This window comes from Fukomys damarensis, unplaced genomic scaffold, assembly GCF_012274545.1.
Source record: "Fukomys damarensis isolate Sample0158 unplaced genomic scaffold, DMR_v1.0_HiC HiC_scaffold_13, whole genome shotgun sequence".
NCBI classification, from domain to species: domain Eukaryota; kingdom Metazoa; phylum Chordata; class Mammalia; order Rodentia; family Bathyergidae; genus Fukomys; species Fukomys damarensis.
In genome coordinates this window covers 6,159,769-6,174,447 of record NW_022900925.1, presented here as the reverse complement: position 1 = coordinate 6,174,447, position 14,679 = coordinate 6,159,769, and the positions used below count along the sequence as shown (strand labels likewise).

At 39.3% G+C, this 14,679-nt stretch overlaps 1 protein-coding gene and 1 long non-coding RNA gene across 6 annotated transcripts in view; one reads left to right on the top strand and one right to left on the bottom strand.

Moving 5' to 3' along the window:
- Dnah9 (dynein axonemal heavy chain 9) overlaps positions 1-14,679 on the top strand; it is a 331,965-nt gene that overhangs the window by 227,111 nt on the left and 90,175 nt on the right. For all 5 annotated transcript variants that reach the window (XM_010615004.2, XM_033762784.1, XM_010615000.2 and 2 more), the window contains one exon: positions 10,931-11,356. In XM_010615004.2, coding sequence (XP_010613306.1) covers positions 10,931-11,356 — 426 coding nt within the window. The remainder of the gene's footprint in view (positions 1-10,930; positions 11,357-14,679) is intronic.
- LOC104855915 overlaps positions 1-14,679 on the bottom strand; it is a 30,436-nt gene that overhangs the window by 6,917 nt on the left and 8,840 nt on the right. Inside the window, exon 3 of the long non-coding RNA XR_778508.1 lies at positions 12,580-12,619. This is a non-coding gene — a long non-coding RNA (uncharacterized LOC104855915). The remainder of the gene's footprint in view (positions 1-12,579; positions 12,620-14,679) is intronic.

Genomic DNA, 14,679 nt, shown 5'->3' with positions numbered 1-14,679 from the left:
CATCATGGATATTGGACTGTAGTTCTCTTGTAATGTCCTTCCTCGCTTTGGTTTCAGGCAACTACTAGGAGGGAAAAAAAATCAATAAAAAATAATTAAATACACTGTACAGTAGAAAGTCCCTTAATGATGTGTAAAGAGAAGAGATAGCACTGTAAGCATGGTCTTGGTCAATAAAAGTTATATCTGGAAATAGTGATGGAAAAAATTGTTTTGGTGGCTTCAGAGAGGTATATCTGGGGAGGTTAGGACATGTGTTTTGATCTAAGACTTGTAGTTCTGTTCGAGTTTGTAAGCTGTATGTGTGTATTGCATTACAGCAATAAAAATTAAAATTCAGTAACTTGAGAGCACAGAGGAGGGTAAGACTAACTTCTGACTGGGTAGGGAATAGACAAGACAAAGCCCATCAAGCAGGTATTGCTCAGATGAATTTTTCACTAAGTGGAGGTGGTAGAAAAGAACATGCGAAGGAATAATAACCTTTGCAAAGAGATGGATGTGTAGAGGGTGTGGTGTGTTGGTGCTGTGGGTAAAGAAGTGGGTACTGCGGAGGGTGATATGGCAGAGGAGGCTCTGAAAGTGAGTTGAACTCATGAACAGCCCTGTGGCCTCGCTGAGATGTTTAACTGTAGACCAGTGTCTGCACTCTATAGGTTTAATCCCACTATTGGGCCTCAGATGGCTTTTTTGATGGAGTAAAATGGACCACAGTATACCACTTGTAGTTAGGATAAGCATCGCTTCATGATCCCAAGGACTCCTGGACATTAATCTCAAAACCCATTGTGCTCACAGGACTCTGGTATTTAAGGGCCATTTTCTTGTTTGCTCATTATTTTCAAAGTTAACAATAAATCTTTAGCTCATACATAAAAAATACCTGTAAATCAGAGCTTGGTAGTAAGTCTCTGCATGTTCTGACTCCATTCTGGCAGTTTTGTTTTGCTTTTATAGCTAAACTGAAATAAATCCAGTGTAACATTTTCTGCCTTAGTTTAGAAGTGATTTATTTCCCCAAGGCATGGCCTTTCTTCTCTTCCATGAACCTGCTTATAATTTTCTATTTCCCATCTATTCTTACAGTGAATTTAGTTTTTTTATTATATACAAATATCATGTAATGGCATGTTTATTATTAAAAATAATTCTCATTGTATAGAATATGCAGGGTCAAATGTAAAGTTGCTCTCATTTTCTACTACAGCCCTAGTTCAGCCCTAGTTAATTTCTGTAATAATCGGGGTGTATCTACTCCAGCAATCTTCATGCATTTGCATTTGTAAAAATGTACATATAAAATATAACTTTTTTTTTTTGGTACTGGGGATTGAACTCAGGTCAATTTATTAATTATTTTAAATGTAAGTAGATAACTAACAATTTGCTTTGCCTCTTATTGTATGTATTTAATGTATATAACATAATGGGGTTTTTTGTTTGTCTGTTTGGGTTTTTTTGGTACCAGGGATAGAACTTGGGACCTTGCACTTGCAAGGCAGGCAGTGGAACCACTGGGCTAAATCCCAGCCCTATACCATAATGTTTTGATACACAGTAAAATAATCGATACAGTCAAGAAAATTAACAAATCTAACACCTCAAATATTTGTGCATGAAATGTGTGTGTGTGTGCATGTTCGTGTGGTAAGAACGTCTAAAATCTACTTTCTTAGCAAATTTCCTATAAATAAAAAGAAATGTTGTCAAAGGCATGGAGCAAAGGGAAAAGCTGCATACTTCTGGTGGAATGCAAGCTGGTACAACCATTGTGGAAAACGGTATGCAAAAAAATAACAATATAACAAATATATAACCCAGCAATCCCTTCCCTGGGTATACAAACAAAAAAGAATGAAATCAACACCTCGCAGAGATAGTTCCACTTCCATTTCCACTGCAGAATTATCTCTAGTAGCCAAGATATAGAAAAAACCTGGATCTTCATACACATTTTATGTGCATATAATAATTATTATTCATCCTGAAAAAATAGGCCCTGCCATTTGTGACAAGATGGATGAACCTGGAAAATATTATGCTAAGTGAAATAAGCCAGACAGAGAGAAAAATGCTGCATGGTATTTTTCCTTATAGGTGGAATACTATTTTCCCTTTTAAAACAAGGATATTTCATGTCAATACATCCACTGAAACCTCATCTATTTAACCCATTGTAGTATCCCATGTTATAATTACACTGCATTTTATGACTTCATCTATTGCTGCACAGTTTTTTCCCTATTCAAATATCCTTGCCACATACATACATCTTCATTGAATAAGTGCAAGTATTTCTCTGGCCCAAATAACCACAGTTACGTTGTACGACGTGTCAGGCCGAATAATGCCGCTCCCTCAAAGGGATCCACGTCCTAATTGCTAGAAAATTCGACTGTTATTAAAGATGGCAAAAGTGACGCTGCGATGTGGTTAAGCTAAGGACCTGGAGGTAGAGAAGTCACTCTGAGTTATCCTTGACTGGTGATGGAGGGAGAGGGGAACAAAAAGTTGATGTGATATTGGGGGTGGCATGAAGCTAGGAGCGAGGAGCCCTCTAGGAGCCATGGAAGGCCTGAAACGAATTCTTCCCTCAAGCGCCCATTGGGAACCAGTCCTTATGGTACCTCAGTTTTAGGGCTTTGGGCTTCCAGGACTGCAAGGTAATAAATCCGCCATGTTTTGAGTTACTAAGTCTGAGAGAACTGTTTACAGAAGCAATAGGAAATGCTAATACGCTATGTTTTTTTAAATAAACACCGCCAATTTTCTATCCAAAATGGCTGCTCTTATTGAGTTATGAGTACTGCTTTTCCCACATCTTTGCCAACCTTAGATATTTTCAGTCACTTTAAATTATATCAAAGAAATGAGTAAAAATTTACTTTTTAAAATGTTAAATGGTAACTGATTATGTGAAATAGGAAGAAAAGGGCTAAAAGTGTAGGGGAATTGGGAGGGGTAGGGAAAAGGAAATAAGGGAAAAGAAAAAATATGAGAAAATGAAAAAATGGAAACAAAGTCTTTGTAAATAGGGGAGGGGGCAGGGATAAAGAGAGGACAGGGACAAGGGGAAAAAATGAGAACCAAGACCTGTCATGTAAAGGTACAAGATCCCAATGATGAGTGTAACTATACTGCGTACCTAAAAAGTACTGATAAACTCAGTGAAAAAAATGTTTTAATGGTTTCATTAAATGAGACTGAATATCTTTTCAAATATTTCCCTTTTTTGTCCATTGTCTTTTCAGATTCTTTTGAGATACTTTGCTTCCTATTATTGCTTTGCAGTTAGTTACTCTTTATAAATTTGCACTTCTAATTCTTTGGAGTATGTTCTCCCAGTTTTCCATTTGTCTTTAATTTGTGACTTACTATTAACAAGTAAGACAAAATTGATTTGATATTTAAATAATTCTGAGGATTCTGGAGTAAGAGTTTTTTTTTTTCCTGTGAGACTTCTCAGGGCCTCATTATGAGCTAAGCTAAATATTAAAAGAGGTAGGGCATACAAAAATAAAATCTCAGATTAATTTAGGAATAATGGCATAAGTCATATATGTAAAAATACTAGTAAGTCAATTGTAGCAATTTATTCAAACACCAATATGCCACAAATTAGTAAGATCTGTCCAGTTTATAAGGCTGTTCATCTAATCATATCCAACCATACATCAAAATTCTTGGTTACCATGAGAAATGTCAGAATGGTATTTACTACAATTCACTACCCATTGCTTATTAAAACTTTTAGCAAAATAGGAATAAAAGGACATGTATATTTTGCTAACAAATGACAATCTATCCCAATCCACAAGCAAACTATTCTACCTAATGGCAGGATATTACATTTATTGTCATAAACATAAGAAAAGACCATGACAACCCCCTTCACTACTATTATTAAAAAAATTGTCCTAGATTCCTAACCAATCCAATAGGAAATGAAAAATATTAATCATATGAATGTTTAAATAACAGATATGTGTGTTATTATTTATGGATGTTATAAAACAAAAGGGAAATGTTAAAGGTTTATTTATAAAATATAATAGCTTTCCTAATAGCCACACTAGCCAGCTGGAAAATATGTTTTCAAAATAACAACCAAAACATAAGATACAAATAAGTGTAAGGAAATTTGATGAAACTGTGAAGAAAACTGCACATCTTTATTGAAGTGTAGAAAAAAAGATGTAAATCAAATATGCCAGCTTTGTGAAATTAGAATATTCAATTTTATACATGTTATTATTCCTCCAATTTATTCATGTTAAATATAACTAATAAAATTCCAATTTGATTTTTGGTTTATCTGTTTCTAATGTCATTAAAAGTTAATATCATCTAACCAACTATTACAGATTTAATAACTTAAATGTTCAATAATATGAAATTGGCTACATAAATCATGTTATACCCAAATGAGAAAAAAAATAGATGAATTACTTAATATATGTACAGATACATATGTGTATGAAGACATACACACATATATAAGTGTGTTTAGGTAGACTCTGTGTGTGTGTGTGTGTGTGTGTGTGTGTAATGCCATATATGTATGGCAGACCAACAGACAGGAGAGAAACTGAAGAATGAAACACATTGGCTATATATAATGCTTGTCTCTGGGTAACAATATTATGAGTGATTCTTGTTTTCATTTTTACTTTTGCTGGACTTTCTACAGTAAGTGTGCGGTCTTTCAATGAAATGACAAAATAGCATTTCTTTGTAAAATAGTCTAGGCTAAGAAAGAAATAAGACTATATGAGAACTATTCATAGTTCACAGAACTCTTCATGAGTTTTAATATCAACTTTAATATTTGTGAAACATGTTTCAAACCATAGAAACAAATGACACTATCATTTAGAAGATTGCTAGGTTTGAACACATAAAAACTTTAAACTTCTGTAGATCACAAAATAGCATAAAATTTAATAAGAAACTTGCAGTATAGATGAGAGAAGTGAATATCTTCTATATTTTATTAAAATGCTCATAATTGCACTGGAAATCTCCCATTTACTTCTCTCTCCTTCTCATTGCCCCCACCTGTTCTCCCATTCTGTTTTTCCCATGATTTGGGAGACTGGCAAGGATTGTATTAATGAACTGCTTTTGCTCTCCAGCTCTCTGTGACCTTGACCAAGAGGAGCACCGAGAGGTGGAGGGGGGAAGGAGGTGACTGGGAGGAGAATGAGAGTGTTCACTCCTTTGGCCCCAACCTGCCCTCAGTGGAAAGTGATTGTGCCTATCAGATTCCAGTCATCTGTCACTTCTCACCATTTGCCCTGCAAAACCCCTTGTGTTAGTTACTTTTCTCTCACTGCTGAGACAAAATACCCAACACTCAAAGTTAAAGGGGGAAGGGGTTTATTTGGCTCACAGTTCATAGAGGTTTCAGTCCATAATCAGCTCGCTGCCAGTCTGGGATGGCGAACAAACATCACAGAGGAGAAACAACATGGCGCACACAAAGCAGCAAAGGGAACAAGAGAAGTTTAACAGTATCTTTCTGCCCCTTTTATCTTACTCAGATGACCAGGATTAGGGCAGTGCCAAACTTATCACTCACATAGTTTAGTAATCACGCACCCTTAATCCCAGCATCAAACATTCCAGATTCAAGCACCTCTGAAAAAAAAAAAAAAGTCCCACCTCATCCACATAAGGCTTTCGGGGGGACATCTAAACACAAACCATAACACCCTGGACCAAGCCACCCTCACTCTTTCTGCCTAGACAACTATGGTAACCTTAATTTCCATGCCCACCCCGACCCTCCTACCAGTTTGTCCTTTCCACTTCAGTAAGCTCTCAATCCACAGACCTAATCATTTTAGCCCCTGCCTACCCCATTGCAAGGCTTCCCTGTGAATGAAGGAGAGGTCTGTCTATTTACTTCTCCAGGTCCTGCTAGTCACTCCTCCCGCTCAACTTCTCAGACTCAAGGATGAAAAGGGAGCCACCCTGGCTCAGCACACGACAGCATCACCAGCCCAGGGAAACACACTGTCTCCTGTGTTTCTTCAATCTACACCGTTAGAAATCGTTCTTTTGGTTAACTGTTCTCAAAAGAACTAGTGTGTTGTATCATCTCTTTGTCTGATACAGCAATCAAAAGCAAAAAGACAAACGGCCACAGACATAAAATTCAAGAACAAAAAATTCAAATATCTTATGCACATATACACACATATCCATAAATGAATTAAATCAATGTTGTGATACCATTTTCACTCTATCAAATAAAAAAATAGTATTACCCAATGCTGAAAAACGCAGGAGTATATATAAACTCTCATTGATGCTTGGAATTGAAATATCTGGGAAATAATGTGAGGTACAAAAACTACTAAAAATGTTTTTGCCAGCAAATCCACTTCTAGGAATATTATCCTAGAGAATTAAGATTTTCATGGACATTTATACATAACGTTCAGCAAAACATTTTTCCCATAAGATAAAATTTTTGAAAATGACCTAGTTTTTTAAGGATCGTGTATGTTTTACATAAATTATGCTTCAACCATTAGACATAATCCATACTAAAAATTTCTCTTGGAGAAGAATAACCGGTGACTTTCTCTCACGTCTCTTACTAAAACTGTCAGTAAGCTCTGCCTACACTGTATGCAAAACACAATTCCAATCATGGCCTTCTGCTTACATTTCCAGTAGCCTGAACCAAGTCACCCTCAGTCTCCCCTGGGTGCGCAGCTGTAGCAGCCCCCTTAACCACGCGAGGGCCGCTCCAGCTCTCACAGGGCACAAGGCTGCGGTTACACTACACGAAGTTTAGCCTGAAGCTGCCTCTGTACATGCTTTAAGTTTGGCCTAAAGGTTATGTGATGTGCCAACCCCCTGCAACCTACTTTTGTAACAGGCAGCCAAGTTTCAGCAGGTGACCTTCAGTCAACCACAAGCAGCCAACCATTCCAACCGGGTCAGATAAGGTCAAAGCCAAGTTGCAACCCATGAGCAATGTGTGCACCTCACTTTCCATAGGTCCCAGTCTATAAGTACAAGCTGTTCATGTGATGGGGAGAAGCATCCTGAACTATTTTTGTCTCTGACTGCTGCATGGTTCTAGAATAGCAAACAAAAGCCAATTAAGACCTGCATCTCTGGATTTGTTGTGATTTTATCTTTTAAGACTCTCAAAGCATAAAGCAGATCATTTCATTCCCCGCCTAAAACCCTTCAACAACTTCCCATATAAATGAAAATAAAATCGAAAATCCTCCCCACTGCCTCTGGAGCACCTCCCAGCCTGGCCCTGTCTGTACCTGGGCTCTTCCGACTTCTCTGCACTTTACCTCGGGGCCAGGTGCCCCTGCCTCTGGCCTTTGAATTTGTTGATTCTTCAGCTTGGAATGTTCATCTTACAGATACCCACACTGGGTATTTCTCATTCCTCTTTTAGATCCTAGCTGGAATGTCCACTCTCAAAGAGGCCTCCCCCAACCTACCTCCCTAGCTCATGTGGTATCACGCCAAAAATTCTCTATCCCATTTGCCCTGCTGTGTTTTACTCACTATCAAAACTATCCAAGATTTTTATCTCTTTGTCACACGTCTATCCCACCTGGATGAATGAAAGGACTCTGGCTTTCTTGTTTACCCCATATCTTTATTACTCAAAGCAACGCCTGACACACACTGAATAAGTAACTGTCCAGTGAATGATTCTGCACCTACATTTGTTCATTCATTTATTCCTTGAACAAAGACTTACTGATGCTCTTTATGTACCTGGCAGGGATGAGTGAAGATCTCTGCCTCTTATATTCTAGCAGGGGCAAGAGACAGCAAGCATAATAAAAAGGCAATTTAGACAAAATAGTACAATAGGACAGGTACTGTGGAGAAAAAAAGAATGTAGAGCAGCAAAGAAGTACGAAGGCTAAGCAGCTGGCAAGAGGAGGTAGTTGAAGGCTAAAGGGAAAGGGGACTTTTAAAAGAGCATTAAAGAAAAAATGGAAATAGACTTTGCAAATGTGAAGGGGAACTCTGGGATTTGCAGGGACCAGGGAGCTCTGGGAGGGTGTGTTACTCAATGCTGACTAGAGGCAGATGTAGAAGAGTGCAAGACCTCTGTCTGAGGAATCCAGCCCAGGGCCTGGATACCATGATAATGTCCCATGCAAGTCTGCACCAGGAAGTGAGAAATTGTCCATTGCAAACTAGAGAGCCTGCACGGGCAGAGTGAAAGGCTGGCCCTGGAAGCTGAAGTCTCCATGCCGGGTACCAGGACACAATGCCCCAGGAAAAGATGAAAACCAGGGCTCCCAGTCACGTGTCTGTGTCAGAGGCCAAAAGACTGTGCTCGAGACTAAAATGAGGACCACCGCTCCTCCCAAGAGAACAACAGCCATCCTCAGATGAAGAGAACAGCCCAAGCTTGGGAGGTGAGGGGTTCAGCATAAAACCCTCCTCTCCTGTTCTCCTTTTGTGCTGTTCCCCAGAACCACTCTAACTCAATTCATCTGGGCATTCCCACTGAAGCTGACCATTAATTAACCACCACAGAGGGGAAGGGGACAAAAAAGTTAGAATTAAGACATACTATGTACGTGTGCAACCTCCCCAACACAAATGTATTCATTATGAATTACAAAAGTGTTCTGATTTTTAAAAAATTAAAAAGGTTATGTACAGCTTCCTGAGAAGAACAAATTTGAAGATAAATTTGGAAAAGAGTAAGTTCTTCAGGCAGAATCATTCAAAGCCAAGGGCTTGCTATGTATTAGTTTTTTTCTAGGTACTGAGGATCTCATAGTTAGCGAGAAAGATGGAGCCCTTGTTCCCATGAAGAAGTCAACAAGGAAAAAGAGATAATCATTTTAGATGGCAATAATCTCTCTGAAGGATATCATCATGGTACCAGGATAAGAAAGGACTAAGGAGAGGGTTGTGGGTAGAGTTACTCTGAGTGGGGGACCTTTGCATTGAGCTCTGGTTTACAAAGTATTCAATCAGAAATACTGAGATGGGAATGAATTTGGCAAATCAATACCCTGAGAAAAGGTGTATTAGTCTGCTTCGTGTCACTATAACAAAGTACCTGAACGAGGCTAAAGTGAAGACGGGTTTATTTTGGCTTATGGTTCTAGAAGTTTAAGTCCAAGACAGGTTGGCCCCTTGGGTCTGGACCTCAGGCAAGAGTGGCACATTGTGATAGGAGCATGCACAGGAACAAATGTTCACACCTCAAGCCGAGAGGCAGAGTGAGGAAAGGGGAAGAGATCAGAGTCCTGCAGTGCCTTCCCGGAGCACATCCCCAGGGACCTAGGGACCTCCCAGTGAGCCCTGCCTCTTAAAGGCTAAGGTCTCAGCTTCTCTTGAGTGTGCCATGCTTGGAAGAAAGCTTTTACACATGGGCCTTTTAGGGACATTATTCAAACCATAGTAGGAAAAAGCTGTGGCTAGGGCAGAGTGAGAAAGGAAGAGAGGGCCCCAGTCAGGGAGTTAGACCACGAACAGTGTAACACGAAGAAACCTGACATGCCAAAAACCAACTCACAGGAAGACTTGGCAACAAAAGAAGGTCCAGGGTTTGCACACATTTAAAATTTGATTCTGCTCATCCCTGCGGGCAAGTGTCTGCCAACCTTTTCAGATCCATTAGCAAAAAAAGCTGAATCTGTACTCCAGCAAGGGTTTCTTGCAATAAGACCAAAAGAGCCCTGATTGGTTTATAGGCTATAGATGAATATGAAAAATATCCGAAGGAATTACTCTGAAATCATCACAATGATCTGTCTGGGTTCTAGAATTCATCTTCATCCTTATATATTTTTCTATTTTTTAATTGAATCCTTTGAACATGCTTAACCTAAGCTATTTTTCAGTGGTGGAGTTTCTCATTTCTCTTCGTATGTCCTCCCTTTGCCATCTCTCATCTCCGTGGGGGCTGCTGCCAACCACAGGTGTGTCTGTATCCCTCTCACACCTGTGCTGCCCTTTGTCAGGAAGTCATGACCCAATGTGACAACATTTCGAGAGGAAATGGAGCATCCTCCTTGGTACTTCCATTAAGGCTGGAAATCATCCTCCCTCTGGTGGTTTTTCAGGCGCAGAAGCACCTCAAGTTCACTTGGAATAGGATCCAATCTTTGAAATCCAAATCTTCCCTCATTTACAAAGTCAGCCTTGTAAGTGAGGAGTTTCTCAGTTCTGCTTGTCACTGAACGTCCTAAGAGCAAATTCACCTGCATCGAGGACATAATTTCACATATTTATTAGCGGGTTCCTCTGTCCCCACTCTATATGTGAGTGCACCACGGCCTGGGGAGTTTGAGTGATACACCAGGGTCTGCCCTGTTGGCCCCAAGTTTCTGAAGCAAGTGAGACTTGGAGCAAGGGATCACCCTGAGACCAGACGGAGGCAGCTGACTCTTGAGCTGTGTCTGGCTTTCAGTCTGAACTATTTCCTGGCAGAAACTGCCACTTTGCTATCAGAATAGTCAAGTGTAGTTAGAACAAGCTCATGGAACAAAGCAGTTTAATGAAAGAAAAAAAATTAGTTGAGTTTCAGTGCTATTCTCTTCAATTCAAGATGGAAATTAATTTATAATAACCTTATCTTTTATTCATGTCATGCTGCCTATTTCAGAGTATGTTGGCATTCTTGTATTTTTCAGCTGAATATGAAATAATTGTGTGTTTCTAATGGGCTGCAAGTCAGTCAAAGTGCTGAAAGAACATAGCTGATTCTCAGCTAACCATTCAGGGAAGACTGAAGCGCTGGGGAGTAGCTTTGGTTTCCTTTTGATGAGTCATGATATTTAAAATTCAGAGGGCTGCTGCAGGCTTCAAAGCCGCCTTTCAGATTGATCACTCCACCACCTAACTGCATTAGTGGCCGAGGACAAAGAAAGCTCATTCATTTTCTTCTAATGACCTCCTTCTCTTTTCGCAGACCAACCTGACAGAGCTGAAGTCATTCGGTTCCCCACCACTGGCTGTCAGCAATGTCAGTGCTGCAGTCATGGTGCTCATGGCCCCAGGGGGCAAGGTGCCCAAGGACCGGAGCTGGAAGGCTGCCAAGGTCACCATGGCCAAAGTGGACAGCTTCCTGGACTCCCTAATCAACTTCGACAAGGAGAACATTCCCGAGAGTTGCCTCAGAGCCATCAGGCCATACCTACAAGATCCTGAATTCAACCCTGAGTTCGTGGCCAGCAAGTCCTATGCAGCGGCAGGTCTCTGCTCTTGGGTTATAAACATTGTGAGATTCTACGAGGTGTTCTGTGACGTGGAACCCAAGCGCCAGGCATTGAGCAAAGCCACCTCAGACCTCACAGCTGCCCAGGAGAAGTTGGCAGCCATCAAAGCCAAGATCGCGGTGAGTGAGCCAAGAGACCCCTTCACACCAATGCAAACAACACAGCCCCTCACATACACATCACCTCTGGTTGTTATCCAGAATCAATGTCACAATATCTAAAGAGTGGTGGGAAAGCCACATTTTTATGCAAAATCTCCATTTTCAAAACAGATAATTTGTTCACGTTTGTTTCACTAACACCATAGAGGCTAAGCAAGAAAAATCCCCTGGGCCGATTGTAGGCCATTCTGGTCTGAAAAGTTTTTCTCTGCCTCCAAGGAAATAAAAAATGGCAGGAAGATACATATGATAGGAAAAAAATGTATCATCTGTGGAGCTAATTGCTTTCATGTGGAGCCAACTGTTTTCTTATAATCACAGTGCATTTAACATTTTGGCACATTTGATAGGAACAAATGACATTTTTAGATTCTCCCCCACCCCCTTGAAATGTAAGTTTTAGCTGCCTTACTTCGCCTTTTGTACCTAGCATCTTCCTTCAGTTTGGGGAAACTGTCTGCCTATCTGGCTGGCCCATGATAAAAGGAGCCAGAGGAACTCCCTGCAACCATCACAGTGGTCACAGTTGTTATCACCCTGACCTCTCTCCTCATTTTGCTGTGTGTACTATCACATATATACCTAACCGTGTGCACATCTCTTCACTGCCATGGTCAATCTAAACAACTACGGAGCTTCAACTTGGACACATGCATTCCAAGAAAATAAGATTCTTGCTACAAATTCATCACAATGATAAAGCGGGGCTTTATAAATTGGGAAAAATAGGGCTATAGACAGGCAGCATGCTTCATGTAACAGTTTTATTGATTATTATTTTAAGAATCTGTGTATTATACATAAAATCTGTGGCTAAAGCCTCTGGCACAAAGGTCCTTGCAACAAATAGCTCTATTAAAAAAAAAAAAAAAGATACTTTGCTGAAGCAACTAATCTCCTAGCAGTGTGCTTGCTTGCTTTCTGAATCCAGATGTTCAAGTATCATTTACTAAAACGTGGGATAATCTTCATAACTGGTCCCCTTCACAGAACACCAAATGTGAAACACCATAATCTGCCTATTCCAGCTTTTTGGAGGAAAGGCCTCCTGAGAATTTTCACTTTCTTCAGCCTCTCCCAGAAAAATGTAGGAAGAACTGAATTTTCAAAGACTCTTTACTCAAGTTATTTTAACTAAAGGAACATTTGGTGCAAAGAGAATGTTTTCAAAATGTTTATACCTTTTTAGTAGCCAACATTCACATGATGGGCCCACTCAACCTGTGAAAGCAATAAGAATATCTTAAAAATACTTGGCTACCTTAGGAAGGCTCTTCTTTTCTGCCAAAATATTTTCTGGAAAAATTTTTTTTAAAAACGCTCTTGCTTTTAACAACCTCCTCTTCGTTCTTTGCTTATACACATGCCTGTCAAAATCCTAAAAGTGTGGTTAATCCCTACTATTACCAGAGAAGGACCAACACCCAACCCTAATACAGAGACCCCACAGGGCAAGAGAATTCTTCCCCGCATGTTGCTGAGACCCTCACAGCTTTCTGCTCTCACACGCATGCTCACACTTGCCTTATTTTTAGGATTTTGGATACAATCCCAAGCAACAAATTTTATATTCAAGTTTGAAAAACTGAGGGCCATATAGCAAAACAGATTGCACAATGATTGATTATATAAAATGGAAATACATTAAAGTCCTAAGAGTGGTGATAATCTCTCAGTGGTGAACTGGATTTGGGGTGTTTTTTATTTATTGATCATCTATATTTTTTTCTCTGATGAGCACATACGAATATTATAATTTACAAAAATCATAATAATCAGACATTTTCATTGAGCCTACAACTATGCACAGGGTAAAATATCAAATTGTATTGGAGGGCTTCTAATGAGTACAGTCTCCTTTTAATTCTTTTTCTCTCCCTCATCCGATTATGGAGGCCACAAAAGAGCCTGCTTTGTACCTGTTTAACTTCTGTATTTAAGCCTTATAGTAAAGTAGTTATGGACGACTTAATCTGTTGCAAGTATTTAAAACATCAGGAGCATTAATGTTAAAGTGTGCTTTCTGACTAGTCTAAAACTATTCAGAGATTCCCAAGCATCATTCACTGACCCTGGTCTTAACTAGTGGCTTCAATCCCCAACCAGACAGTTTTGCTGCACTCTGCCATAAACCTTGCCAACTCCTGTTTTTACTAACACTAGGCTTATCTGACTGGTTTACATTATTTTCTTCTGCTCATTTGAATTTTTGACTCCTGTCCCTGTGCAGGACTGATATCTCTATTTCTTGATGTTTGTTCCTACAACAGCTGACTATCTGCTAGCCAGATGAGTCTAACTTCACAGTAGAGTTGTGACAGCTTGTTTTAGTTGCCTTCACTTCGTTTCTCATTCTAGCATACAGGCAGTTTTCTGTGAGCCCTCAGCTTTCAAAATAAAGCTATTTATTACCCTTACCTTCAGCTTTCTTTTCTTCCTTCTACCTCCCCACTTCTGCTTTCCTGACTTATTACTTCAGCTTTGTAATTGCCAAGACTGAAACATCTACATTGTGTTCTTAACCAAAATTAAGAGTCTCATGCTTTGTCCACATAGACTGATTCACAAAATTGGAAAATCAATAAACTCTATTTCTATTCTATAAACATATCTCTATTGTAAGCAGATGTAAGAGATACACCATAGTTACATTTTTTACAACCTCCTTCTCCCTGTGGAGTTTCTACCCTCTTTTTTTGTTTTGTTTTTTCTTATATTAGTTCCTTTTGTATAGCCTTCTTTATTTTTAAACTCTCCATCTAATCTAGTATTCTATCAAGTCTTTTTCTCTTCAGCCCTTTCTCCTTTGTCCCCATTTCAGAGCTCCAGTTAGTTTTTGAGACTAAGCAAGAGTTATTGCCTTTCTGAGTCAGTTTGAGTGACTTTTGGACCCCCGTGCCTGCTCTTTGCTTGGTTTCTTATTTTATTTTATTATGACTCATCCTCAAGTAGTTTTATCAAAAAACAAAAAAAGTTAAGAAGTAAATTTTATGTCTGGAAATGTCCTTATTTTATTCTTCATCTGATCCAAAAACATTTGCTAAGTATTGAATTCTAGTTTGCTAATCTTTCTCCTTGAAACACCCATGCTTTATGCTCCTATCTGATGAGAAGTCTAATGAACTATCATCATCGTGTTCCTTTGTGGATGTACTGATTTTTCTACCTTTCCAGCAAGCCTTTAACATTTCCTTTACTCTTGGTATCTAAAGTTTTCCATTCATGTGTTTAGCTGTTACTCTTTTTTTTTTTTTTTTTTTTTTTTTTTTTTTTTTGGGGGC